General features: G+C 40.2%; 1 protein-coding gene across 2 annotated transcripts in view; it reads left to right on the forward strand.

Annotated features, from left to right (window-relative positions):
- Positions 1-3,284: 3,284 nt before the first annotated feature.
- The window catches only part of LOC126334549 (probable enoyl-CoA hydratase, mitochondrial), a 58,034-nt gene continuing 34,582 nt past the window's right edge, over positions 3,285-26,736 (forward strand). Inside the window, exons 1-4 of one of the 2 annotated variants that reach the window (XM_049996921.1) lie at positions 3,285-3,583; positions 6,068-6,268; positions 23,056-23,180; positions 25,953-26,157. In XM_049996921.1, the coding sequence (XP_049852878.1) occupies positions 3,568-3,583; positions 6,068-6,268; positions 23,056-23,180; positions 25,953-26,157 (547 nt within the window). In that variant the 5' untranslated portion in view covers positions 3,285-3,567. Of the gene's footprint in view, positions 4,001-6,067; positions 6,269-23,055; positions 23,181-25,952; positions 26,158-26,736 lie in introns of both variants that reach the window. The other variant, XM_049996919.1, reaches the window with a different exon arrangement.

The following is a 26,736-nucleotide window of genomic DNA, read 5'->3' on the forward strand; positions in this document are numbered from 1 at the left end:
GCAATATTATATTACTTATTTTGGGTAAATAAAAATTACACACTGAAGAGCCAGAAAAACTGGCACACCTGCCTAATATTGTGGAGGGCCCCTGTGAGCATGCAGGAGTGCTGCAACACGAAATAGCATGGACTAGACTAATGTCTAAAGTAATGCTGGAGGGAATTGATTAGTTGGATCCTCCAGGGCTGTCCATCAATCTGTAAGCAGACAAGGGAATGGAGATCTCTTCTGAACAGGATGTTGCTAGGCATCCCAGATACGCTCAATCATTTTCATGTCTGGGTAATTTGGTGGGCAGCGGAAGTGTTTAAACTCAGAAGAGTATTCCTGGAGCCACTCTGTAGCAATTCTTGACCTGTGGAGTGTTGCATTGTTTTGGTGGAAGTGCCCAAGTCTGTTGGAATGCACAATGGACACAAAAAGATACAGGTGGTCAGAAAGGATGATTACATACATGTCACTTGTCGGAGTCGTATCTAGACTTATAATGGGTCCCATATCACTCCAATTGTACACTCCCTACACCATTACAGAACCTCCACCAGCTTGAACAATCCCCTGCTGACATGCAGCGGCCATGGATTCATGAGGTTGTCTCCATACCCATACACTTCCATCCGCTCATTACAATTTGAAATGAGACTCAGTCGACCAGGCAATTTGTTTCCCGTCATCAACAGTCCAATGTCGGCGTTGGCAGGCCCAGGTTAGGCATAATTGATGATGTTTTGTTGAATGGTCTGCATGCTGACATCTGTTGATTGCCCAACATTGAAATCTGCAGCAATTTGTGGAAGGGCTGCACTTCTGTCGCACAGAATAATTCCCTTCAGTCGTCGTTGGTCCTATTTTTGCAGGACCTTTTTTTTTTGGCTGCAGTGATGGCAGAGATTTGGTGTCTTACCTGATTCCTGATATTCATGGTACACTCATGAAATGGTCATATGGGAAAATCACCACTTCATCCTTACCTCGGAGATGCTGTGTTCTATCGCTCATGTGCCAACTATAACAGCATGTTCAAATTCACTTACATCTTGATAACCTGCTATTGTAGCAGCAGAAACTGATCTAAGAACTGCGCCACACACGTGTCATCTTATATAAGGGTTTCTGGCTGCAGCACCATATCCTGCCTATTTACATATCTCTCTATTTGAACATGCTTACCGATACCAGTTTCTTTGGCACTTCAGTGCATATACAGCCTCTGGTTATCTAGTTATGAGTTCCCCCATTTTTACTATTCTTTCTGCAGAAGATATGTTTTACACTGTAATTTATTAGCTTTATGTGGCTTTTGGCATTTCATTGTAATCTGTTACCTTCAGCTTACTGTACTTTGTAAGTTATAGATGTGAGTCCTGCCTTACCCCACATATCATAGGCTTTTGATAACCTGTAGGTGTTGAGGCAAAGTTTTCAAGAACCAGTTATATATTCAGTCATATAAAATAATAAATGAAGCGCCTTCAAACTACAAGATGATTTGTATTTTGCTAAATTCCAGTGCATAATGTTTAACCAGACACCTAGTGACTTGCCATTAATCAAGAACTTAGCACAAGTTGAAACTTCCTGGCAGATTAAAACTATGTGCCCGACTGAGACTCGAACTCGGGACCTTTGCCTTTCGCGGGCAAGTGCTCTACCATCTGAGCTACCGAAGCACGACTCACGCCCGGTACTCACAGCTTTACTTCTGCCAGTACCTCGTCTCCTACCTTCCAAACTTTACAGAAGCTCTTGTGGGAACCCTGCAGAACTAGCACTCCTGAAAGAAAGGATATTGCGCAGCCTGGGGGATGTTTCCAGAATGAGATTTTCACTCTGTAGAGGAGAGTGCGCTGATATGAAACTTCCTGGCAGATTAAAACTGTGTGCCCGACCGAGACTCGAACTTGGGACCTTTGCCTTTCGCGGGCAAGTGCTCTACCATCTGAGCTACCGAAGCATGACTCAGCGCACACTCCACTGCAGAGTGAAAATCTTATTCTTAGCACAAGTTGTTAGAACTCCCTGATTTTTACGCAAGTTGATAACAGACCTAATACTACCACAAATGAAACATTTTTGACGCGTAATACATGAGCCACAATATACACCTAAATGGACGTCATTTGTCTGCTTCTAGTTATAAAGTCATTGTTGCTATCAGTTTCAGCATAACATTTTCAAGTGTTATTTTGCTAGCTTGTTCGCTTGAAAATGACTTCTTGTGGGCTATGAAATCGGCATCTAGCCTGGATTTCTGTTTTTCTCATTCATATTACAGCACCATCAAAAACAGCATTGTGTTCAGTGTTCATGGGAAATGCGTTTGACAATGTCAAATGGTGCAAAGTGTTTGAAATTATGTGAAAAAGGGGGGTAAGCTGTAGGGAAAGATGAGAAATGTACAGTATTTACAAGAACCAAGAGGGAATAATTATTATTATCGTTAATTCCCCATTAAGGAGACCATTAAAACACAATCAATATTCACAATGACAATATGGTACAGAGGGAATAATAAAAGTAGAAAACCAAAAATGAAGTGCTTGGATTAAAAAAGCTGTAGTCTTTCGTCCCTGCTGTTCAATATATATGTTGAAGAAGTAGTGACAGAAATAAAAGTAAGATCTAAGGCTGGGATTAAACTTCAGACTGAAAGGTTATCAACCCTAAGCTTCGCTGGTGACATTGCTGTAGTCAGTGAAAGCGAGGAAGAATTACAGGATCTGATGTGTGGAATAAACTTTTAATGAGTACAGAATATGGATTGAGTGTAAATTGAAGAAAGATGAGAGTAATGAGAAGTGGCAGAAATGAAAACTGCGAGGAACTTAACATTAGGAAGTGGAAGAAATTAAGGAATTCTGCGATCTAGGGGGAGCAATGAGGACATCAAACCAAACTAGCACAGGCAAAATGGGCATTCCTGGCGAAGAGAAGTCAACAAGTTTCAAACATAGGACTTAGTCTGAAGAAGAAATTTCTGAAAATGTACGATTAGAACACGGCCTGTGGGAAAACCGGAACAAATGTGGTGTACTACAGAAAACTGCCAAAAATGTGTGGACTGCTATGGTATGGAATGAGGAGGTTCTCCGCAGAATCGGCGAGGAAAGGATAATATGGAAAACGCTGAAAAGAAGAAGGAACAATATGGTAGGTCATCTGTTGAAACATCACGCAATAACTACCAAGGTACTAGAGGTAAAAACGGTAGAGGAAAACAGAAACTGGAATACATTCAACAATTACTTTGGGACTTAGGTTGCAAGTGTTACTCTGCGATTATGAGGTTAGTACAGAAAGCAATTCATGGCGGGCCGCTCCAAACCGATCAGAAGACTGATGTCTCAAAAAAAGTGTTAAGAGTATACTCTTCTGGACACTTAGTGAATGACTGACGAGAACAAATGTGGCATGGCTCAACTGAAACAATCAGAAAGAAAATGGCCTCGCGAAATTCTGCCGTGTTAATTCACTTTCGTTAATCCATACATTACTGTATCCACAACATTTATACAACTGAAGTAATGATAAGAGTATTTTTGTTATATCCTTTTAAGAGATGGAATGCAAGTGTTAAAAGGTATATCGCAAAGGTCAATTGTGAACATCTGCCATGTAAAGTAGTTGTAAACAGAAGTGTTAACATATTACCAGTAAACAGGCAAGACGAAAATATATTTGGTATGTTTTTAATCTGCAATGGCATGATATTTCACATGATTGAAATGTCCTGCGCGATGGACTTTCTTCTGTTTATCTTTACAAGTGGGTTGGTAATGGCCTTGGACTTCGAGCAAGCGGCATATCGACGTGGTGCATTAAACAAATAGCCGGCTGTGCCGTAGTACCACTTGGTCAGAAGCGATCTCGCCGAATAAATATTTGTGCTGGTCTGGATCAAAAATGGCACTAACTTTCAACATTACTCGTGTATTAACCGGGCGAGTGTCTGGTATCTCCAGGTGGTCGTACGTTGCTTCGAAAAAATATGCAACAAGTATGTACTGTAGTGTTTCACATGACGATTCAGCCGCCTTAGCTTAAAGCCTTGTGGCATTTAGTAAATAATGTTATTCGACTGGCCGGTGTTGTGTTGTTTGATGTTATGGCAGAAATACTGTCATTTCAATGTTGCTGCCTATTCGGAATATGCTATTTTAGACACCTGTTAATTTCCCACGGATCGTGTGTAGGATGTAAGAACGTAGTGACGTGGAACGAAACTTGCACGATTTAACCCCTAACAGTGCTATACATACCTAGTCTGAATGGATTTTTCTATATTAATCGATTCGCGATTCAGGTAAAATCTTTATAGAGATGGCAATTATGCTGCAGAAAGCAATATTAATATTACTGTGCTGTGTGCGTAGTTCCTCGTAATATAAGTCTATTAAACCCAAAAATAATTGTACACAACTATTCCATATGTATGGAGCATGTTATTTATGAAAAACGTACATAATGCATATTTCTCTGAAACAATCTCCCACCCAAAGATGTGGAATGTTAGTAATAAAATATATCTAACATTGTTAAAGTTGTAAAGTTCTTGGTCTAGAAATTTCGCTATAGTTTTCTTGCAGTTCAGCTACATTGATCTCTAGTGAGAGTGACTAATTTCAGATCGGAAGTTACTGCTCATTAAAACCATGTGTAGAATAATTTTATTTGAACTTTGAATACTCTATTCTTCACTTGAGGTTACAAGATTTCATTTTTGTTGTTATAATCATCTTGAGATATAGGCTCATTTGTATGTGTTTCCTAACAAGTAAATTTGTTTTTTGAGGGGGGGGGGGGGGGGGGGGTCCGCTCTGTGCAAAACATAATTTTATGGGTAATAGGAGCGAAGATAAAATTTTGTTTTTGCTGAAGTCAGAACACCTGCAAACAACAAATCTTTGTGTGTGTGTGTGTGTGTGTGTGTGTGTGTGTGTGTGTGTGTGTGTGGGTGGAGGGGGAGGGGGTCGGCGGCGGTGGCTTTTATTTTCGTAGTCAGATTGTAAATACAATTAGTCTTAGTTTTTGTAACTGTTAAAAGTTGAACTTGATAGACTGTGCTTATTTCCTTCTTGCTTTGGAGAAAAAGGAACCAAAATTAAATTAGTCATGTGAACATAAAAGGATAGTGCATGATGATGAGGAAGCTTGTTTTGATACCACCAGGGTTAAGAAGCAAGTGGACAAAACTTGATAAGAGTGTCTATTAGTGTGGTAAGACTGAAGTTGTGTGCAAAATAAGTGCGTACACTTGACTTGGGATGGGAACATTGTTTGTGTGGTAACTGAATTTAGATTCCCTGAAAACACTAAAGAAAAATTTAAACCAGTTCTTTTTGGTTGAAAGTTACACATATTGGACCCCCAGTGCATTTTTAAATATGTCACAGACGTAAACATTGGTTTCTTTGCCATCCAGTTTACCACAACCAGATTTTCTTTCATATTCATTGACTTCACCAACTCAGAACTAAATAGCACCATCCAGCCTAACCTAGAATATGGGCTGTAGCCTACTACAGATTAGTCTCACTACAACCAAGGTACCAAAAGGGGGAAGGGGCCCAACACATCTTTAGTCCACTTTTGTAATTAAGAATGTGTCCACAGTTGCTGAATTATTCTCTTGTTGAGTGTTGAAGCAGAATCTAAATGTTTTAAAATAGTTATCTTTACGTCTTGGTTATTAGTGGCTTGCTCAGTGTATGCCACCAGTGAAGAAGCAAGCTGTAAAGATACAGTGAACTGAAATTCTTCAGTTTTGGCTATTAAAGATCTTTTTTAGTAGTGTAATAAAACAATGTATTAACCACTATTGAGAAATAAAGCTGATAGACATTAATCTCAAGGGAGTGCTCAAAAATTACTGTGTGCCCTGGCCCCAGTCTTGCATTATTATTACATAATGTGCTTTAAAATTAACTTTTCTATTATTAATGTTGGTATTCTGAATTTAGGTGCTTCGAAGTTTTTATTTTTATAATGAGAAGTGTGTACATGGTTTTTTCCATAAGTATGTTGTGATTTCCATGCTCTGTATATTATTCATATATCATTCCAGGTGGTGCATACACACACATTCTAACTGAGACAGCTGGAGAGAAAAAAAATGTTGGTATCATAAAATTAAACCGACCCAAAGCTTTGAATGCCCTGTGCAATGATTTGATGCATGAAGTTGGAAGTGCTCTTGATGCATTTGAGAAAGATGACAATATTGGTGCTGTTATCATTACTGGAAGTGAGAAAGCATTTGCAGCAGGTAAGTTGGTATGCAAAGAGTGTAATCCAGGTAGATTAGCAAATAAATTTAATAGATTTTATTTTCATTGCAATATGGCTTCCGCTGGAACTACCTACTCAGCTGCACTCAATTGTAAGAGTATACTCAAAAAAGTCAGATTATAAAAGTGTGTGTGGAGGGGGTCATTAGAAAAAGCTGTTATTGGTGGTTTTAGTCTCCTAAACACCTGCCTAGCTGATCCATATAATCAAATCACATCTACATGCTTTCCAGAACATTGTAGTAATGTCTCCACCCTCCTGTATAGAATTTCACTGCCCAGAAATTAAACCAGTCGACAACAGTTCAAAAGTTCCCAACAGAAATGCTGAAGTGTCCTTGGTACAGACAGCAGTGGGTGAATGTGCATTTTCATGGAGGACTATCCCAGATGATAGTTACTCGTACCACTGGTTTTTCGTGACGCGTTTCAGTTCCAAAGTTCAGGTCAGTGGCAATTGTTGACACTTGTTCCATGCAATCCAAAACAATTTCATCAATGAGAGCAATAGTCTTTATTTTTTGAATAAGGGAGATCCTTCTAATTTTATTTAAGTGAAGAATGGCACCACTGAATCAACTGTTGGTTTGATTCTGCCGTGGCATAGTATATCTGCATCTGTGACAACATGGGAAAATTATTCATCTCCACTCTTGTCAGTAGTGGCCTAAAAACACTTGCCTACTTAACATTTTGTGCATTTAGTGTTGTTCAGTTACCGTCTTTACTAACTGACCTTACACAATTGGAAATATCTGAGCTTTTCCAAGACAGCTGTGTAAGGAACGGTGTATCTGACATGAAAAAATTCATTAGTTGGAACAACTATTGTTGCTTTATTTGCAGTGTATGCTACACCTGTTGGACAAATTGATAAGTCTGGATACTGAGTGCCACTTGGCTGTTAATTGTGTATGTTTCTTCAGCTTTTAGTGTCTAGACACCGTTCATCTAACCATTCCTTTGCTCATTTCTGTAGATCCATGAACCAGGTGTAACATATAATGAATTTGATCAGCTGTAAATCCTTGTGCACGTAAAAATTGAATTACAGCACACTTTGCAAATAACAGGAACAATAATTTTATAAGCCATTGTTGTTCTCACCTGTAACCAAGATTGCCAAATCAAAAATAATGACTTGTGATTTCATAGACAATCCGTTGACGGTTCTGTCTTAGTGAAATTTGTGAAACTTTGTTCTGAGCAGCTGATGATGTTAAGCCTATTCAAAAGGACATTAATTATCAAACATACTTCACATGATGATATTTGTGCAGTGTCAAATGCAATGTGAGGTCTTTCTTTTGGTATTTTGGACTGAGTGATGTGCTCTCAGGCATCTACTCATGATGCTTACTGCTACCACTTAGGACAAAGTGATTAGGTTTAAATGCATCAGTTTGATAATTTCCTTAGTTGGTTAATAGCCACTTCAGCTGTTAATATGGCCTTCATTGAAGAACATGACCATTCACATTGAGGCCAGTTTCAAGTGGGTCTGAAATTGCTATTGTAATACAATGGATGTATGAAGGTTTTACACAGTAGGACACAAAAACTAAGTTCATGTATTTACAATATTAGTGGCGAAATAATATATAGAATCTTATTTTATGGTCTGATGAAGCCATGGTAAATGATCAAGAAAGTAAAGTCTGTCGCTTTAAGTGATAAACTTCATATCAGGAAAAGTGTGTATGTGAATGATTATAAAACTGATAGATTAAAAAAAAATTGGCATGCTTGAGGAGGAGTAGGAGTTGTATTTTAAGGTGTTCAGAATTTTAAATACTTGCTTTGCCAGCGGAAAAACTGCAAGTATAATATATTTATGACTCATTTTTTGTTGAAATTTCATGTCTCCAAGTCATTTTTTGAGGTATGGAGACCAAACATATATACAGGGTCTCTCAGCTAACTCTGCCACCTTAAATATCTCTGGAACAACAATAGTTATTCCAAAGGCTGGTTTTCACCAGCATGAACATACGCCAGGGACTTTGGAAACCAAATACTATGCGAAATTTTTAAACGTAAACCAATACTATTTTCCATAAAAACTTGTATTTTTAAATGGCACCCCCTATTATTTTGTATGCAATTAATAGCATGAAAAATCACAAAAATAATGGTGTTGATTGCATCACAATACGTCAATTACATCCCGAGAAGTTACAAAGCGAAGGTGACGCTTGAAATAAATGAAGCGCACAGCTTACACACATCCTGAGACTCAAGCGTGCACCTTATACTGCCTCTGTCAGGGGCTCACACGATGGGAAGGTATGCGCAATCCACAGAAATAAACAAGTAACTTGTCCAATGCAAAGTTATGTTTTTCAGATTGTAAATGTATGTTTATTGTAGCGAAATGACAACTAGAGCTACAATTAGAGATAACGCACTTGAATTCACTTTGCTATACACATTTACTAGTGCCCTGTTGCCCACAGAAACTGTTTTGTTCTGCATTACATCCAGCATAGAAAATACACCCACATCTTGACCAATGAAACTGTGTCATGTCAACATATGTTCGAAGTGCCCTCCATTTGCATCAATACACGATTGCAGACGGGTAACAAGAGTTTTGCACAGATTGTAGAGTTTCTACAGATATTGCCGCACAAGCTGCATTAATATAATGTTGCATGTTCTCTACTGTCATTGAGAGTTCTTGATGCACTCTGTCACTCACTGCATCCTAGAGGAAGAAGTCTAATGGCATCAAGTCAGGGGATTGTGCTGGCCATTGCACAGTACTTCCCCGTCCCAACTACCTATTTGGAAATGTCACACCTAGAATATATCTGAGGCAACATTTGCATTGTGTGTGGGACATTCATCATGTTGGAACTACATTGATAGATGAGTTTCCAACCCTAGATCCCCCATGAGGAGTGCTATTGTGTGTTGAAGAAATAATGCATATCACTGTTCATTTAATGTTCCACGGTAAAAATATGGATGTACAGTACAGTTAGCAATGATACCGCACCAAACATTGACACTCCACTGTCGTTGATGAGCAACTTTGCGAATCCAGTGGGAATTTTGTGTGGGCCAGTAGTACATGGTCCGCAGATCACATTACCATGATATTTATAAATGAGGCCTCGTCCGTAAACATTGTATTGCTTAGGAATACTGGATTACCTTGCAACTGCTGAAATGCAAAGTGACGTAATGCAATCTGGGATTCAAAGTCATTCCTGTTCAGTTCTTGGTGCAGTGAGACATATAACTGATGAAACCAATGCCAGTGCTAGATTCTGCACACACTACTGTGGCTTATTCCTACACCTCATGCAATTTCTTGTACACCCACCTGAGGATTGTGTGCTACGGGAGGCAGAACAGCAATTTAGTTTCCATTGCCAGTCGCTGGCATTGTACATAGACATATTGTGGAAGCCCAGCTTCCTGTTTCTGTGAGTGTCTTGCAGATATTGCCAATGGTTCGACGTGAAGGACACGGCCGATCTGGGTAGTATTCAGCATACAGTGTCACAGATGTGGTTGCATTTCTGTGACATTCACCGTAAATTCAAAAATTGTCTAGTTGTTCTTCATTACTGAAGGCCGGCATATCGACTGTATGATGGCAAATGAAACAAGCCACAAGAAAACAGATTTTAATGTGGCAATGTATGCGAATTACATTACAATATGAGAGCAGTTCAGGAGACCAGATTAGGAGATACTTGTAACACTGAAGGTAGTGTGTGCTGTGGTGATATTGGTATGTTTACGGCAGGATACAGGTGCCAGTGCAGTACTACATGCCATGCATTATGTCAGAAACTGTGACTCCATTGCTATCCTTTACAAGCCACATATTTCAGAACTGATGTTCGGAAAGGTGAAACCAAGTGTGTTACCACTAATTGTACCTCTAGTTGTACCTCTAGTTGTCATTTCGCAACGATAAACATTATAAGCAGGACATGCATCATTCTGATACCACATTATTTGACACATTATAAGAGATGGACCAGTTCAAATAAGGTACAGCTCAAGAAGGGCCTAAGCTATCCCCCTTTAGGAGTGCCATCAATGAAATGGGCCAGTGATGTGTTGTCATACAATACCACACAATACATTAATGCACTGACGTAGTACGTCAATGACATCACTATTACTGGCAGCATGAGATGCGCACTTGATTCTCAGGATGTGCACTTCATTTATTTAAAGTGTCAACATTGCTTCGCAATTTCTTGGGATGTAGTTGACGTATTGTGAGGCAACCAATGCCATTATTCTTGAGATTTTTCATGCTATTGATTGCATACGAAATAAGGGGTGTCCATTTAAAATGCACTAGTTTGTGTTAAAACCGTGTTTGTTTGTTTTAAAATTTTGCATAGTATTTGGTTTCCTAAGCCCCTGATGTATGTTCATGCTGGTGAAAATCATTTTCGGAATATCTGTTGTTGTTCAAGAGATACTTGAGGTGGCAGAGTTAAGTGAGACACCCTGTATACAAAGTTCAGTAAGATTTTAAAATAGTTGCATAAGGGATATGATTTTTATATCTACTCTACTTTTACTTTTTTAACCATCTGTTACTGCTTCACTGTAGGTGTAGACTGTGATATTCTACTGTACTGATACTGTATATCTGCATACTTTTTTTTTCTCTCCATTCTATTATGTGAAATGTTTGAGTATCCATTGTATCACACATTTGCAATGATAGTTTCAGATCCACATGAAAATAGTCTCTGGGTGAGAAGATTGAAACCATTTGTGGACTTAAGTAAAGACAATATTAGCGACTGGAGTGGCTATTAATTAACTCGGTACATGCTCTCTAAACAAGGGGAAGCAAATGGTTCCCAAATTCCTCAACTTAACAACCAGTGCTGGAACTGTGAAGGTTTTGCCTGATGATCTTCAGCACATCACCAATTTTGATGCAATTAAAATGTCTTTTCTGAAACATTGAGTTTTTATGGCCAATATGTTTGTATTCATGATACCTCCAATGCGAGATGACAATTATCAAAAAGGAAAAAAAAAAAAAAAAACACATTAGACATCTGATAACCACATGAATACCATCTCTTTGTTATTACTGACAAATTAAGTGGAAGAGTTTGTTTTGTATTATTAAAATCCTCACCTTCTTGTAACAAGTTACTCTATTTGTCGTGACATCTTCATCGATTTGTTTTACTAACCAGTAGGATAGTTTGCAGTAATCAGCAATACACAGATTTTTTTTTTTTTTTTATTGAAACTGAAAGTTTATGATAATACTTACAATGTGTTCCATCCACTCACTCTATCATTCTTTGGGATATATGGTGCAGTGCTGCCCGGGAATCGTATTAGGAAATGTTTTCTTAGTTTACTTTGCCACCAGTACAGCTTGTTTTTTGCAGTTGTTTGTAGCTGCAACAGGTTGCTGAATGCTTATCAAATCCTGTGATTGTATTGTGATTGAGGCAAGAGAGATTAGCTCCAATTCATAGCTAAGAGATGTCATACACTTATTGATTACTTAATATCATGCTGACAGTTTAAATAACTTATGGGCTTGCAGATGGGGCAAATGTCCTTAATAACCATCAATGTTTCAGCAGGCAAAGACCATGTCTTTTTTTTTATTTTCTCCACATATGATAGTTTTTATATTGTTTTTGCTTCATTTTTTATTGAAATTTGTTACCTCAAATTCATTTGAGATATGGAGACCAAACAATGCCATAAGGCAAAATTTAGAGAATGGAATGAGTAGCTATCTGTTGTGATCACAACTTCTGTATCTCAACATTCAATATATGGGAAGGTAAGGTCATGTTGTGATAACCCTCCCCTCTCTTGTTTTGTACCTAGAAATGTTGGTCATTTCTACTTTAACTCTTTGCATCAATCAACTAGCATTGTGTGATAAGAGTGTCACTGTTTTATCATATCCCAAATAATGTAATGATGATACTGAGTTCAAAAAAGTTGCCATCACTATTCCCCCTACAAAATGTAAAACTTGGTTGTGGCTGTTTTGCCTTATCAGCCGATTATTTTGTCCCCAGAGCATGATAGTGAATCAATGTTCTGTCTACAGTCACTTGGCAGCTGTAAATATTCTTGATTATTTTTGTTTTTATTAGTAAAGTATTAGAAATTTGAAATTTCAAGTATTTTGATCAGTGTTAAACATGATGCATTTTGAGCTCTTCAGAAAATGTGCCCATTCATACAAGAGTACTGGTTTTGTGTGTGTGTGTGTGTGTGTGTGTGTGTGTGTGTGTGTGTGTGTTATATGATCTTAATACAATGGCTTATCACTGTACCACGAATTTGATCAATCATTTTTTCTAAACTAATGTAGGGTCAGTTGAACCCTTTGATACCACTCTGCCAACACACTACTAAATTGTAACCTTTCAACCAAACTGAGACTTCAGGCTATACTACAGATCAGCCTATCGCCACAGTATGTATAAAAACAAAGAAAAGAAAGTGCTGGCAGGTCGATACACACACACACACACACACACACACACACACACACACACACACACACACACACACACGCGCAGACATTTGTGAAGGCAAATAGTTTGGGCAGAGATGTCAGTCGAGGCAGAAGTACAGAGGCAAAGATATTGTTGAGATACAGGTGAGGTTTGAGCGGTGGCAATTTGAAATTAGCGGAGGTTGAGGCCTGGCGGATAATGAGAAGAGAGGATATATTGAAGGGCAAGTTCCCATCTCCGGAGTTCTGACAGGTTGGTGTTAGTGGGAAGTATCCAGATAACCCGGACAGTGTAACACTGTGCCAAGATGTGCTGGCCGTGCACTGCACCAAGGCATATTTAGCCACAGGGTGATCCTCATTACCAACAAAGACGGTCTGCCTGTGTCCATTCATGCGAATAGACAGTTTGTTGCTGGTCATTCCCACATAGAAAGCTTCACAGTGTAGGCAGGTCAGTTGGTAAATCACGTGGGTGCTTTCACACGTGGCTCGGGTTACAGGACTGGAGTAGGTGGTGGTGGTGAGAGGGTGCATGGGACAGGTTTTACACCGGGGGCTGTTAAAAGGGTAGGAGCCAGAGGGTAGGGAAGGTGGTTTGGGGATTTCATAGGGATGAACCAAGAGGTTACGAAGGTTATGTGGACATAGGAAAGACACTTTTGGTGGAGTGGGGAGGATTTCATGAAGGATGGATTTCATTTCGGGGGCAGGATTTTAGGAAGTCGTATCCCTGCTGGAGGGCCACATTCAGTCTGATCCAGTCCCGGAAAATATCCTGTCACAAGTGGGGCACTTTTTGGGTTCTTCTGTGGGAGGTTCTGGGTTTGAGGGGATGAGGAAGTCGCTCTGGTTATTTGCTTCTGTACCAGGTCGGTAGGGTAGTTGTGGGATGCGAAAGCTGTTTTCAGGTTGTTGGTGTAATGGTTCAGGGATTCCGGACTGGAGCAGATTCGCTTGCCACGAAGGCCTAGGCTGTAGGGAAGAGACCGTTCGATATGGAATGGGTGGCAGCTGTCATAATGGAGGTACTGTTGCTTGTTGGTGGGTTTGATGTGGACAGACGTGTGAAGCTGGCCATTGGGCAGATGGAGGTAAACGTCAAGGAAAGTGGCATGGGGTTTGGAGTAGGACCAGGAGTTGAGGTTGGAGGGGAAATTCTGGAGTTCTTCTTCACTGATAATCCAGATCATAAAGATATCATCAATAAATCTGTACCAAATTTTGGGTTGGCAGGCCTGCGTAACCAAGTAGGCTTCCTCTAGGTGACCCATGAATAGGTTGGCGTACGAGGGGGGCATCCTGATACCCATGGCTGTTCCCTTTAATTGTTGGTATGTCTGGCCTTCGAAAGTGAAGTTGTGGGTCAGGATGAAGCTGGCTAAGGTGATGAGGAAAGAGGTTTTAGGTAGGGTGGCAGGTGATCGGCGTGAAAGGAAGTGCTCCATCGCAGCGAGGCCCTGGAGATGCGGAGCAAAGATTCCAAGACTTACCAAGCAGGAAAGCGCCGGTAGACAGGCACAATAAAATAACACACACACACAAATTTTCTAGCTTTCGCAACCAACGGTTGCTTCTTCAGGAAAGAGGGAAGGAGAGGGAAAGACGAAAGGATGTGGGTTTTAAGGGAGGGGGTAAGGAGTCATTCCAATCCCGGGAGTGGAAAGACTTACCGTGTGTGTGTGTGTGTGTGTGTGTGTGTGTGTGTGTGTGTGTGTGTGTGTGTGTGCGCGCGGCGGCCCCGTTGGTGCGCCGCCAACATTGCGCAACATCACGCTACTACAGCGCTCAATGTTTTCGAATCATAGGCGGCCGCATTCCAAAAAAAAAATCTCTCAACCTAACCTCAAGTGGGCTACGCTACAGATCAATTGGTCTTGTAGATCAATTTATTTATGAAAATACAAAGTACAGTCAAGTAAGTCTTGCAATGTATGCAAGGTCATGACGTCAGCGCTGTGCATATAAGCGAGCGAACGGCGCTAAGCCTCTCATTCGCGCTGCTGCTGCACAGGCAACTGCATTGAACGCCGCCAACATGCCACGAAGGAGATATATTCGTCGTAAGCGGTCGACAGTGTATAAAAAGATTGAAAACATTGAGTTCGCTACAACATCTGGTGATAAGAAGAACCGCATACCAGTAAAATCTGTTGCCGCAACTGCTCTTGTTGATGGACCTTGTGTATTTGTTGGATGTAGACTTAATTTTAGCGTTGATATTAATGACACTTTCGATCATGGTAATGGTTGGCTTACAGTAGCTATTGTACGAGGTGGGTCTGGTACGCCATCTGTACCAGGACTAGAAAGTTTTGTGGACAGAGACATAATTGCCTATTGTACTTATCATATGGCTGAACTTGCTAATAAAGACTTCGGTAAATCCACATATATGTCGCCCTGTGCACTTCTGTTGTATACTCGTAATAAGAGGAAAGTGTCTGTAAATGAATCAGTGTTTATTTGGGTTAAGGGCAAAGGTGTATGTGAGTATGTTAAATTTGTTGGTGACTGTACTTAGTATTTTCATATCGAAATTGATTTACAAGACCAATTGATCTGTAGCGTAGCCCACTTGAGGTTAGGTTGAGAGGTTTTTTTTTCTCGCGCGCGCCCGAGTGTACACCTGTACGTTTTTCCCCCTACGGTAAGTCTTTCCGCTCCCGGGATTGGAATGACTCCTTACCCTCTCCCTTAAAACCCACATCCTTTCGTCTTTCCCTCTCCTTCCCTCTTTCCTGAAGAAGCAACCGTTGGTTGCGAAAGCTAGAAATTTTGTGTGTATGTGTGTGTGTGTTGTTTTATTGTGCCTGTCTACCGGCGCTTTCCCGCTTGGTAAGTCTTGGAATCTTTGTTTTTAATTTTCCCATGTGGAAGTTTCTTTCTATTTTATTTACATCATTAATTTGAACCCAACAATTACATTTGTTATTGTCTGTTGCATTTCGAAATCTTTTCTATCATCTTTCTTTCTCTTTTTCTTTGTACAAGTAGTTTCACTTTTTTCCATTTTTCCGTAATCTACCATACATTTTATCCTGCCTAATTATGCTCAATAATACGTAATTTACTTCCAAACCATAACCTAAAAACTTTAAAGCTTTCAACATTACCACTGCTATAAAATCCACTGTTCCAAGTTTACAAACATTTCGTGTAAACTCGTGAATACTATTTCACAGCTTCAGTTCCTTTCACCCATTAAACAACCATCTCAGCTATTTCCAACAACTTTCGTTTTATTTCCATTCCTGTTTTTCCCACATAACCAATCATTTTTTAGCAGCTTCCCACAGGTTTAAACGTTATTATTTCTTTGTCAAACAATTGTTATCCCCATTTTCATAATCTGCCAGTACATAACCAGTCCTTTGAATACATTTACACACAGTTTTTTTGAAATTTTCCTGAATTTCCCCACCCTTTAATGTGTTTTGGAGACAACACAACTACCTAACCTTTGCACCCATTGTTGTTCACCAACCTAAGTTCAGCACAGGATCAACATAGCTCATCTCAAACCAACACTTTTTCGACTTTTTTTCACACCTTCATCTCTCCCTATATATACATCTATTTATTTTCACTTTAACCTCATGTTACCCTTTCCACCTACTAATACCATGTCAACCTCACAACATCCCTACAACGACCCCATTAAATTTTATTTACATTCCCTCCGCAAACATGCCTTCATTCTAGCCAGATTACGCTCCCATATTTTATTTACTCAGGCTTGTATGACATTTGGCATTACTCCCAAAGGCCTCACACTTAAAGTTCCCATCTCTGGCTGCAATCCTTCTTTCCATCAGTCCTTATACCAGTTCCAAACAGCACAATCCATAGCCCTCACCCGCCTAATCCTTCACCTATACATCGACTCGGCCAATGAACACACCCGTCAACTCCTATCCCAAATCAAAGTCCTCAATCTTTCCTCTCCCACATCCATACCGGCTGTACATAGCATCCTCCTACAGGCCAACCGCAAAATAGAACAACATGCCACCCTCCACCTCAAAAAACTATCCAATCTCCTGGTTTCCCACCTCCGGAAAGGCAACTCACTCACCCTCCACAACCTTTCCAACAAACCTCAACCTCCTCTCATTGCACACAGACCCAGTCCCTCCCATCTACTCAATCTCCCACTTCCAGCTCCACTCCCCCCAACACCTCAAAATTCTAGTCAACACAATCTGGAACCACAACACCCCAATTCAGTAGTTAACCTTTCCTCCAAACCCCTCTCCCAATCCGAAACCTCTGTCCTATCCAAAGGCCTCACCTTCAGCCCCACTCCCAGGTTCAACCAAACTGCCCTTGTCAAAGATTTACTGTCCCACACTCGTAGTCTCTGCTGGAAATATCACTTTGCCATGAAGAAAAATAATCCTGATCCCACTCCTAATGATCCAACTCCCCAAGACACTATCCAAATTGAACCCTGCCTGGAACAGTTCCGTCCTCCATCACAGCGGGACCCACCTCCTCTTCCTCAAAATCACCCTCTCCAAACCTTCCAGGAATTTCTCACTTCCACCCTTGCCTCTCTATCTTTCTTGGAAAAACCTTAATCCTACTCCCAACATCACCACAGCCGAAGCCCAGGCTATCCGTGATCTGAAAGCTGACCGATCCATCATCATTCTTCCGGCTGACAAGGGTTCCACAACGTGCTACTAGAACGTCGGGAGTATGTGGCTGAGGGACTGCGTCAGCTTTCAGACAACTCTACATACAAAGTTTGCCAAGGCAATTCCATTCCTGATATCCAGGTGGAGCTTCAAGGAATCCCCTACAAAACCTTTCACCTGACTCCATCAAACTCCTGATCCCACAGACACCTCGCACTCCTACCTTTTACCTACATCCTAAAATTCACAAATCCAAACATCCCGCCTGCCCCATTGTAGCTGGTTACCAAGCCCCCCACAGAACGTATCTCTGCCTACGTAGATCAACACCTTCAACCCATTACATGCAGTCTCCCATCCTTCATCAAAGACACCAACCACTTTCTCGAACACCTGGAATCCTTACCCAGTCTGTTACCCCTGGAAACCATCCTTGCAACCATTGATGCCACTTCCCTATACATAAATATCCCACAGGTCCAGGGCCTCGCTGCAATGGAGCACTTCCTTTCACGCCGATCACCTGCCACCCTACCTAAAACCTCTTTCCCCATCACGTTAGCCAGCTTCATCCTGACCCACAACTTCTTCACTTTTGAAGGCCAGACACACCAACAATTAAAGGGAACAGCCATGGTACCAGGATGGCCCCCTCATATGCCAACCTAAAGTTAGGTACAGATTTATTGATGACATCTTCATGATCTGGACTCACAGTGAAGAACAACTCCAGAATTTCCTCTCCAACCTCAACTCCTTTGGTTCCATCAGATTCACCTGGTCCTACTCCAAATCCCATGCCACTATCCTTGACGTTGACCTCCATCTGTCCAATGGCCAGCTTCACACATCCGTCAATACAAACACACCAACAAGCAACAGCACCTCCATTATGACAGCTGCCACCCATTCCATATCAAACGGTCCCTTTCCTACAGCCTAGGCCTTCGTGGCAAACGAATCTGCTCCAGTCCTGAATCCCTGAACCATTACACCAAAAACCTGAAAACAGCTTTCGCATCCCGCAACTACCCTCCCGACCTGGTACAGAAGCAAATAACCAGAGCCACTTCCTCATCCCCTCAAACCCAGAACCTCTCACAGAAGAACCCCAAAAGTGCCCCACTTGTGACAGGATACTTCCCGGGACTGGATCAGACTCTGAATGTGGCTCTCCAGCAGGGATACGACTTCCTAAAATCCTGCCCCGAAATGAGATCCATCCTTCATGAAATCCTCCCCACTCCACCAAGAGTGTCTTTCCTATGTCCACCTAACCTTCGTAACCTCTTGGTTCATCCCTATGAAATCCCCAAACCACCTTCCCTACCCTCTGGCTCCTACCCTTGTAACCGCCCCCGGTGTAAAACCTGTCCTATGCACCCTCCCACCACCACCTACTCCAGTCCTGTAACCAGGAAGTTGTACACAATCAAAGGCAGAGCCACATGTGAAAGCACCCACGTGATTTACCAACTGACCTGCCTGCACTGTGACGCTTTCTATGTGGGAATGACCAGCAACAAACTGTCCATTCGCATGAATGGACACAGGCAGACAGTGTTTGTTGGTAATGAGGATCACCCTGTGGCTAAACATGCCTTGATGCACGGCCAGCACATCTTGGCACAGTGTTACACCGTCCGAGTTATCTGGATACTTCCCACTAACACCAACCTGTCAGAACTCCGGAGATGGGAACTTGCCCTTCAGTATATCCTCTCTTCTCGATATCCGCCAGGCCTCAACCTCTAATTTCAAGTTGCCGCCACTCATACGTCACCCGTCTTTCAACTACTTCTTTGCCTCTGTACTTCTGCCTCGACTGACATCTCTGCCTGAAGTCTTTGCCTTTACAAATGTCTGCTTGTGTGTGTGTTTGTGTGGGGGGGGGGGGGGGCGGCACAAGTGTACACCTGTCCTTTTTCCCCCTAGGGTAAGTCTTCTGCTCCCGGGATTGGAATGACTCCTTACCCTCTCCCTTAAAACCCACATCCTTTCGTCTTTCCGTCTCTTTCCTGAAGAAGCAATCGTTGGTTGCGAAAGCTAGAAATTTTGTGTGTGTGTGTGTGTGTGTGTGTGTGTGTGTGTGTGTGTGTGTGTGTGTGTGTGTGATTTTATTGTGCCTGTCTACTGGCGCTTTCTTGCTTGGTAAGTCTTGGAATCTTTGTTTTTAATATGCTACGGCCAAACTTTCAGGAAACATTCCTCACACACAAATAAAGAAAATATGTGGACATGTGTCTGGAAATGCTTAATTTCCATGTTAGAGCTCATTTTAGTTTAGTCACCTATGCTTCCACTTACGCTCAGTGGAGCGTGTTATCATGATTTCATACGGGATACTCTACCTGTGCTGCTAGAACATGTGCCTTTACAAGTATGACGCAACATGTGGTTCATGCACGATGGAGCTGCTGCACATTTCAGTCGAAGTGTTCGTGCCCTTCTCAACAACAGATTCGGTGATCGATCGATTGGTAGAGGCGGACCAATTCCATGGCCTCCACGCTCTCCTAACCTCAACCCTCTTGACTTTCATTTATAGGGGCATTTGAAAGCTCTTGACTACGCAACCCCAGTACCAAATGTAGAGACTCTTCGTGCTTATATTGTGGACGGCTGTGGTACAATAAGCCATACTCCAGGGCTGTATCAGCGCATCAGGGATTCCATGCGATGGAGGGTGGATGCATGTATCCTCGCTAACGGAGGACATTTTGAACATTTCTTGTAACAAAGTGTTTGATGTCACGATGGTACCTTCTGTTGCTGTGTGTTTCCATTCCATGATTAATGTGATTTGAAGAGAAGTAATAAAATGAGCTCTAACATGGAAAGTAATTGTTTCCGGACACATGTCCACATAACATATTTTCTTTCTTTGTGTATGAGGAATGTTTCCTGAAAGTTTGGCCGTACCTTTTTGTAACACCCTGTATGTTACATGGAAGTGACTTGGTAGACGGTAGATTTCAGATTGACTATACAATGTTAAGGCAGCAATTTCAGAAACATGTTTTAAATTGCAAGACATTTCCCAGATGTGAACTCGGACCACAATTTATTGGCTATGAACTGTGAATTAAAACTAAAGAAGTTCCAAAAAGATAGGAAATCTAGGAGATTGGACCTGGATAAGTTGGGAAAAAAAGCAAAGGTTGTCAAGAGTTTGAGGGAACATTAGGCAACAGTTGACCACAACAAGAAAAAGAAGTGGAAGATGAACAGATAGCTTTAATAGATTAAACAGTGAATGCAGCAGAGGACCAAATAGGTAAAAAGATAAGGCCTTGAAGAAATCCTTGGATAACACAGGAGATATTGAAATTAATTGATTAAACAAGACTATATAAAAATGCAACAAATGAAGCTAGTGAAAGGGAATACAAATGTCCCAAAATGAGATTGAGGGGAAGAGGAAAATGACTTGGCAGAAATGACTTTAGCTCAAATGTAAGAACTTAGAAACATATCCTAGAGGAAAGATAGATACTGGCTACAGGAAAATTAGAGGCCTTTAGAGAAAAGAGAAGCAGTGGCCTGAATATCTAGAGCTCAGTTGAAAACCAGTCATAAGCAAAGAACAAGAAGCTGAAAGGTGGAAGGAGTATATATAGGGCTTGTAAAAGGTAGATGAACTTTCAGGCAATATTACAGAAATGGAAGAGGACGTAATCAAGATGACATCAGAGAGAGACATGGTACTTTGAGAAGAATTTGACAGAACACTGAAAGACCTATGTCAAAACGAGGCCCCAGGAGTAGATGACATTTTATCAGACCTTCTGATAGCTTTGGGAGAGTCTGCAATGACAATAACTCTTCCATATGGTGTGCAAGATGAATGAGACAGTTGAGACACCCTCAGACTTCAAGAAGAGTATAATCATTCCAATTCCAAAGAAAGGTGGTGGTGACAGATGTGAATATTACCAAACTGTCAGTATAATGAGTCATAGTTGCAAAATACTAACACCAATTGCTTAGAGGAATAGAACAAACTGGTAGAAGTTGTCAGGGAAGATCAGTTTGGATTCTGGAGAAATGTAGGAACACACAAGGCAGTACTGATTTTACAACATATCTTAGAGGATAAGTTAAGCAAAGGTAACCTAAATTTATAACATTAATTTAAAGAAAGCATTTAATAACTTTGACTAGAATACTCTCTTTGAAATTCTGAGGGTAGCTGGGGTAAAATGCAGTGAACAAAAGGCTATTCTAGACTTGTATAGGAACCAGATGGCAGTTACAAGAATCGAGGGGTATGAAAAGGAAGCCGTGATAGGGAGGGGTAGGGAGGGGAATGCGACAGGGTTGTAGCGTATCCCTGATTTATTCAGTCTGTATATTAAGCAGGCATTAAAAGAAACCAAAGAAAAATTCGGAAAAGGAATTAAGATTCAGGGAGAAGAAATAAAAACTGATATTTGTCGATGATGTTGTAATTCTGTCACAGACAGCAAAGGACTGTGAAGAGCAGATGAATGGAATGGACAGTGTCTTGGAAAGAGACTACAAGATGAAAATCAAAAAAAGCAAAACAAGGATAATGGAATGTAGTCAAATTAAATCAGGCGAAGCTGAGGGAATTAAATTAGGAAGCGAGACATATAAAGTTGTAGAGGAGTTTTGTCATTCTGGCAGTGAAATAGTGGACTATGCCGAAGTAGAGGATATAAAATGTAGACTGGCATTGGCAAGAAAAGCATTTCTAAAGAAGAGAAATTTGTTAACATTGAACATAGATCTAAGTGTGAGGAAATATTTTCTGAAAGTATTTGTACGTGTAGCTATGTACGGAAGTGAAACATGGATGATGAAACAGTTTAAATCAGAAGGAAAAAAAAGCTTTTGAAATGTGGTGCTACAGAAGAATACTGAAAATTAGACGTGTCAATCCCGTGACTATTGAAGAGAGTACTGAATATAATTGGGGTGAAAAGAAATTTGTGGCACTACCTGAGTAGAAGAAGGGATCAATTGTTGGGACACTTTCTGATATTTGAAGGGATCACCAACTTAGTGTTGGCGAGAGGTGTGGGGGTAAAAAGTGTGTTGCTCAGAGGTGAAGGGGTTTGTGCAGGACAGAGGTGCATGTAGAACAGCATCAAACCAGTCCTCAGACTGTGAGGAGCACAACACATGTGGTTGCATATGAAGTCACACAGCACAAAAGCCGGTGACCGCCATTGTAGGTTCAAATGACCCTTGTCCACCATGCATCCAGAACATGTCAATCTACTCGTAGTCAAAAAAGATATTCTGGTGCAAAGTACTCCTTGAACTTTAGTCAACTCAGTTTGAATTTGGGGTGGAGCTCACTTTCTCAAATAACAATGTTTCAGCACTGGAAGCTGCTCATCTATCATTCTTATAAAAAATGTGAAACCTACAATTTAACAAATAAGTGTACATTGCATTTGTTATGAAGTTCAAGAAAAAAACATTCACCCTTACTAACAGACATGTTGCTTAGCAAAAATCCAACTGTTCTGTAGAAATTTACCAGGTTTATCAACCCATCCTTACACATTTGTGCTGTGTGATTGTTAATCATCAGATGATTTAATATTGTTTGAATCATAAGACATTGTAAATTTTTCTGATTTATCTTTGTATTGTATAGGTGCTGATATTAAGGAAATGAAGGATTACACATATTCAGATACAGTGAAGGGCAACTTCTTGGGTCACTGGACTAGGGTGTCTCACTGTAAAAAACCTGTGATTGCCGCAGTGCATGGATATGCAGTAAGTTTATCTTCTTTTTGTTTATTTGTTTATGCTGCAATTCTGTTTCCCTTTCTGCATGATTCACTAGCTGAATATTGTTCATGCCACCTAATGTCTAATGGCTCACTAATCATGTGCATACTAACAGAAATTGTAAATTAAAGGAAGAAAATTTTAATAATTGGAGAACTGTTTTATTGTAAAGATATGATAATCTTAATGTGTTGTTTGAAAAAAGATAAATTCTAACCTGAGGTAAGACACAAGCATACAAATATGAAGAGGTAATTTTTCCTTGCGAGTGTAAGTTGACTTGAGTAGCCCATTAAAATGTGATACAGGCTTACGTAACATGGTTCATGTGCCACGTCATGGTACTGCTTCTGAAGCAAAGTAGAAGCTGTTAAAGCTGAAAGTGGTCGTATATGCTTGCTTATGTTGCATATGTTGTAGTATTTATCCCATAAGATTTATTTTATTCATACCAAGGGCAATGAGAATTTGTTGAAAAGAACTGTCTTATAACATTTGAGTGTAATCACATGTCTACCACCAAGAAAAAGGTGATGACCTTTCAGTAAATGGAGACATGTAACTTGTCAAATAGTATCTACGTAAGAATAGACTACCACTTAACAGTTCACAGATACATGCACAAGGACTGTTAGAAATGCTAGCTTGTTAATAACCATTAGCTACTAGCAGACTTTTTAAAATATTGTGTTACTATATAGATAATGTGTGTTTTCTGCAATCGATGCTCTTTAGACTTTGTGACTGGATGCACTACATGCATGTAACATTGTTCATGAAATTGAGAATCCCTTCATGTAACATGAAATGAGAAAAAATTCTATCTATTTGGATTCTGTAATAGTTTACTTTACCATTGTGCAACAGTTGTACAACCTAAAGCAAATCTTAACAGCGAAGGACCATCAAAGCACAAACATCCCCTGGAAATGTAACAGGCAAATGGAAGGTTGATGGTTGTAGCAGGGCACAAGTGTCAGGATACTTTCATTGCTGAATACGCTGCACAATACAGTGTGCTTCACTTCAGTGACTGCTTTACAACCTGCACTATTTGGATCCTTCCTACTTACACTGTTTTTGAATTGCGCGGGTGGGAACTCGCACTACCACACATTCCACGTTTATGTAACCCCACTGGCCCAATCTTCACTATTATCTACCTTCAGCTTCCTGACCCCTTCCCTATTCCCATTCCAGCATTACACAGCCTTCTATTCTGCTAATACAACCAATAGTATTCTTCGCCATCTGTATTTCTCTCCCTTTTTCACTACTTTACCCCCCTCCCCCTCCCCAACTGCACTTAGCAGTCCTATCTGTCCCTGCCCACTGTCGTAAGCATCCAACACGTCCCTCACCAATACCCTACTATCCTCCTTCCCCACCCAGCTCCCCATCCTTGTCACCGCCCATGCCAAGCAGCTGTTTCCATTGGGGGGCAATTGCTGTCTGCAGTCCAGGCTACAGCAGCTAGAGACAGTAATTGATTTTTGTGTGTGTGTGTGTGTGTGTGTGTGTGTGTGTGTGTGTGTGTGTGTGTTCTACTTCTGAAGCAGGCATTTTGGCGAAAAGCATAAATGTATAGAAGTCTTTTTGTGGTACCTGTTTGTGATTTGATGTCATTCCCACATGGTGAGTAGCAATCTTATCCCTTCATAGTATTTTTCAGTTTTTGGTAGATATTGTTGTGGAGGGCAGCCCTACAATGCCAAAAAGTTGCCATGGTCATTAGTTATTTGCCCACTGTCTCCAATATAGGGTACTTAATGTATGAGGATAAGTTTACATTTTTCTTGTTCTGTTGGTGTATGCTACCATGGAAGAAAAAAATGTGGTACCTTTCTGCATTATTTGAAGTTACATGACTGAGAAGAAGAAAAAATAGTGTTTGTTCATGGGTTATAATTACTGGCACTGTTACAGAAAAGGGAAAGAGCAAGAAAAGTGCAGAAAATGGTGGTAGTAAAGCATCAACAAAAACAGTGTGCATGAGAAAATAACATATATGTATTCATTCTTTTATCTTTTTTAACTCCGTATTTAGTATGAATTATTGGCTGTTAGAGATGGAAAAAGCTTATTACAACCTAACCACTGAAAAGTTCTGCATTTTAGTGAGATTCAGTGGCAAAGATAGATGTGCTGCAGGGGAATACTGTAAATACTAGTAGATCCCTTTTAGATTACAAATAGGTTGTGTTGTCTGATTTTCTTTTTTTTTTTTGCTACATTAATATTATGGTATACATAAGTCTTTCTCTTTATAAATAGTCATAGTACATTTTTTACACCTTTTGTATAGTGACATGCAGCTCACAACACACTAAACTAGCTTATTAGCCCAGGCCCTAATAATTTGTTGGAATGAAATCGCTAAATATCATTATAAGAGCTGGTGCAATCTTCGGCTTTGTAAATAAAAAGCATTCTGTGTTTCAACTGGGAAAGAGAGTAGCATATTGCATCAGAAGTGCCAAGGTTATAGCAGACATGATTGCTGACTGGTTAAATTTAAGATCCACTTGTGCTCCACAATAGTTGAACTTTTTAAATGTTAGTGTAAACATCATAAAAGTTCTGTTATCACAATTTTTCTTTTATTCAGAAATTTCATTTTAATATTTGAGATTCAATTTTCCTTAAAATTATTAGGGTATTTATGGCGAGAATTCTCTGGCAAGTAAATTAGACTTAATTACATGTACCAATCAAGTAAATTGAATTTTACAATTGAAAGATACTTTTATATTTTAGTTGGGAGGTGGCTGTGAACTTGCCATGATGTGTGACATCATATATGCTGGTGAGAAAGCAAAATTTGGGCAGCCTGAAATAGCTATTGGAACTATTCCTGGTGCTGGTGGTACTCAAAGACTTCCACGAATGGTTGGAAAATCGAAGGCAATGGAAATATGTCTTACCGGGAACCAAGTCACTGCCCAAGAGGCTGAAAAAATGGGTCAGTATATAATTTTAAAGTAGTGGAATAGACAGAAACATGGCTGAAGTACATTGTCCCGAATGAATGAGTTTAGTAGATTGGCGAATTGGAAAGAGATCATATTCCAGAAAGTAAATTTTTCAGGGGACAAAACAGTTTTAAGCATAATGTCGTAGTTGCCATATAGCAATTGGCCCCGTGGTGAAACAGTACATAAGATTACAACATACTGTATTTACCGAAGTGTAAAATAACCTGGAATATAAGACAACTGCAACTCCCCTCCCCCGTTAAGCAAAAACACCTTGAGAAAAATTTTTGTTTAACATATTCTAACTAATCAAAATTATAAATCGTTTTATTGATATAAAGTACCTGCCCAAAACATAAACATTATACCTATTCTAAACTGAGGCCATTTATTGATAGGATACATTTTGATAATATGAGTGAAATAAAATAAACAAAAAGAAATGGTTTATAGTAATTTTTATCATCATTACCTTTTTTTTCTTTACTAAACCTGTTATTTGGGGGTATCACTATTTGTAATCACAGACATAATTGTAGCAGCACAGTTGTAAGAAATATGTTCAT

This window comes from Schistocerca gregaria, chromosome 2 (assembly GCF_023897955.1).
Source record: "Schistocerca gregaria isolate iqSchGreg1 chromosome 2, iqSchGreg1.2, whole genome shotgun sequence".
Lineage (NCBI taxonomy): Eukaryota > Metazoa > Arthropoda > Insecta > Orthoptera > Acrididae > Schistocerca > Schistocerca gregaria.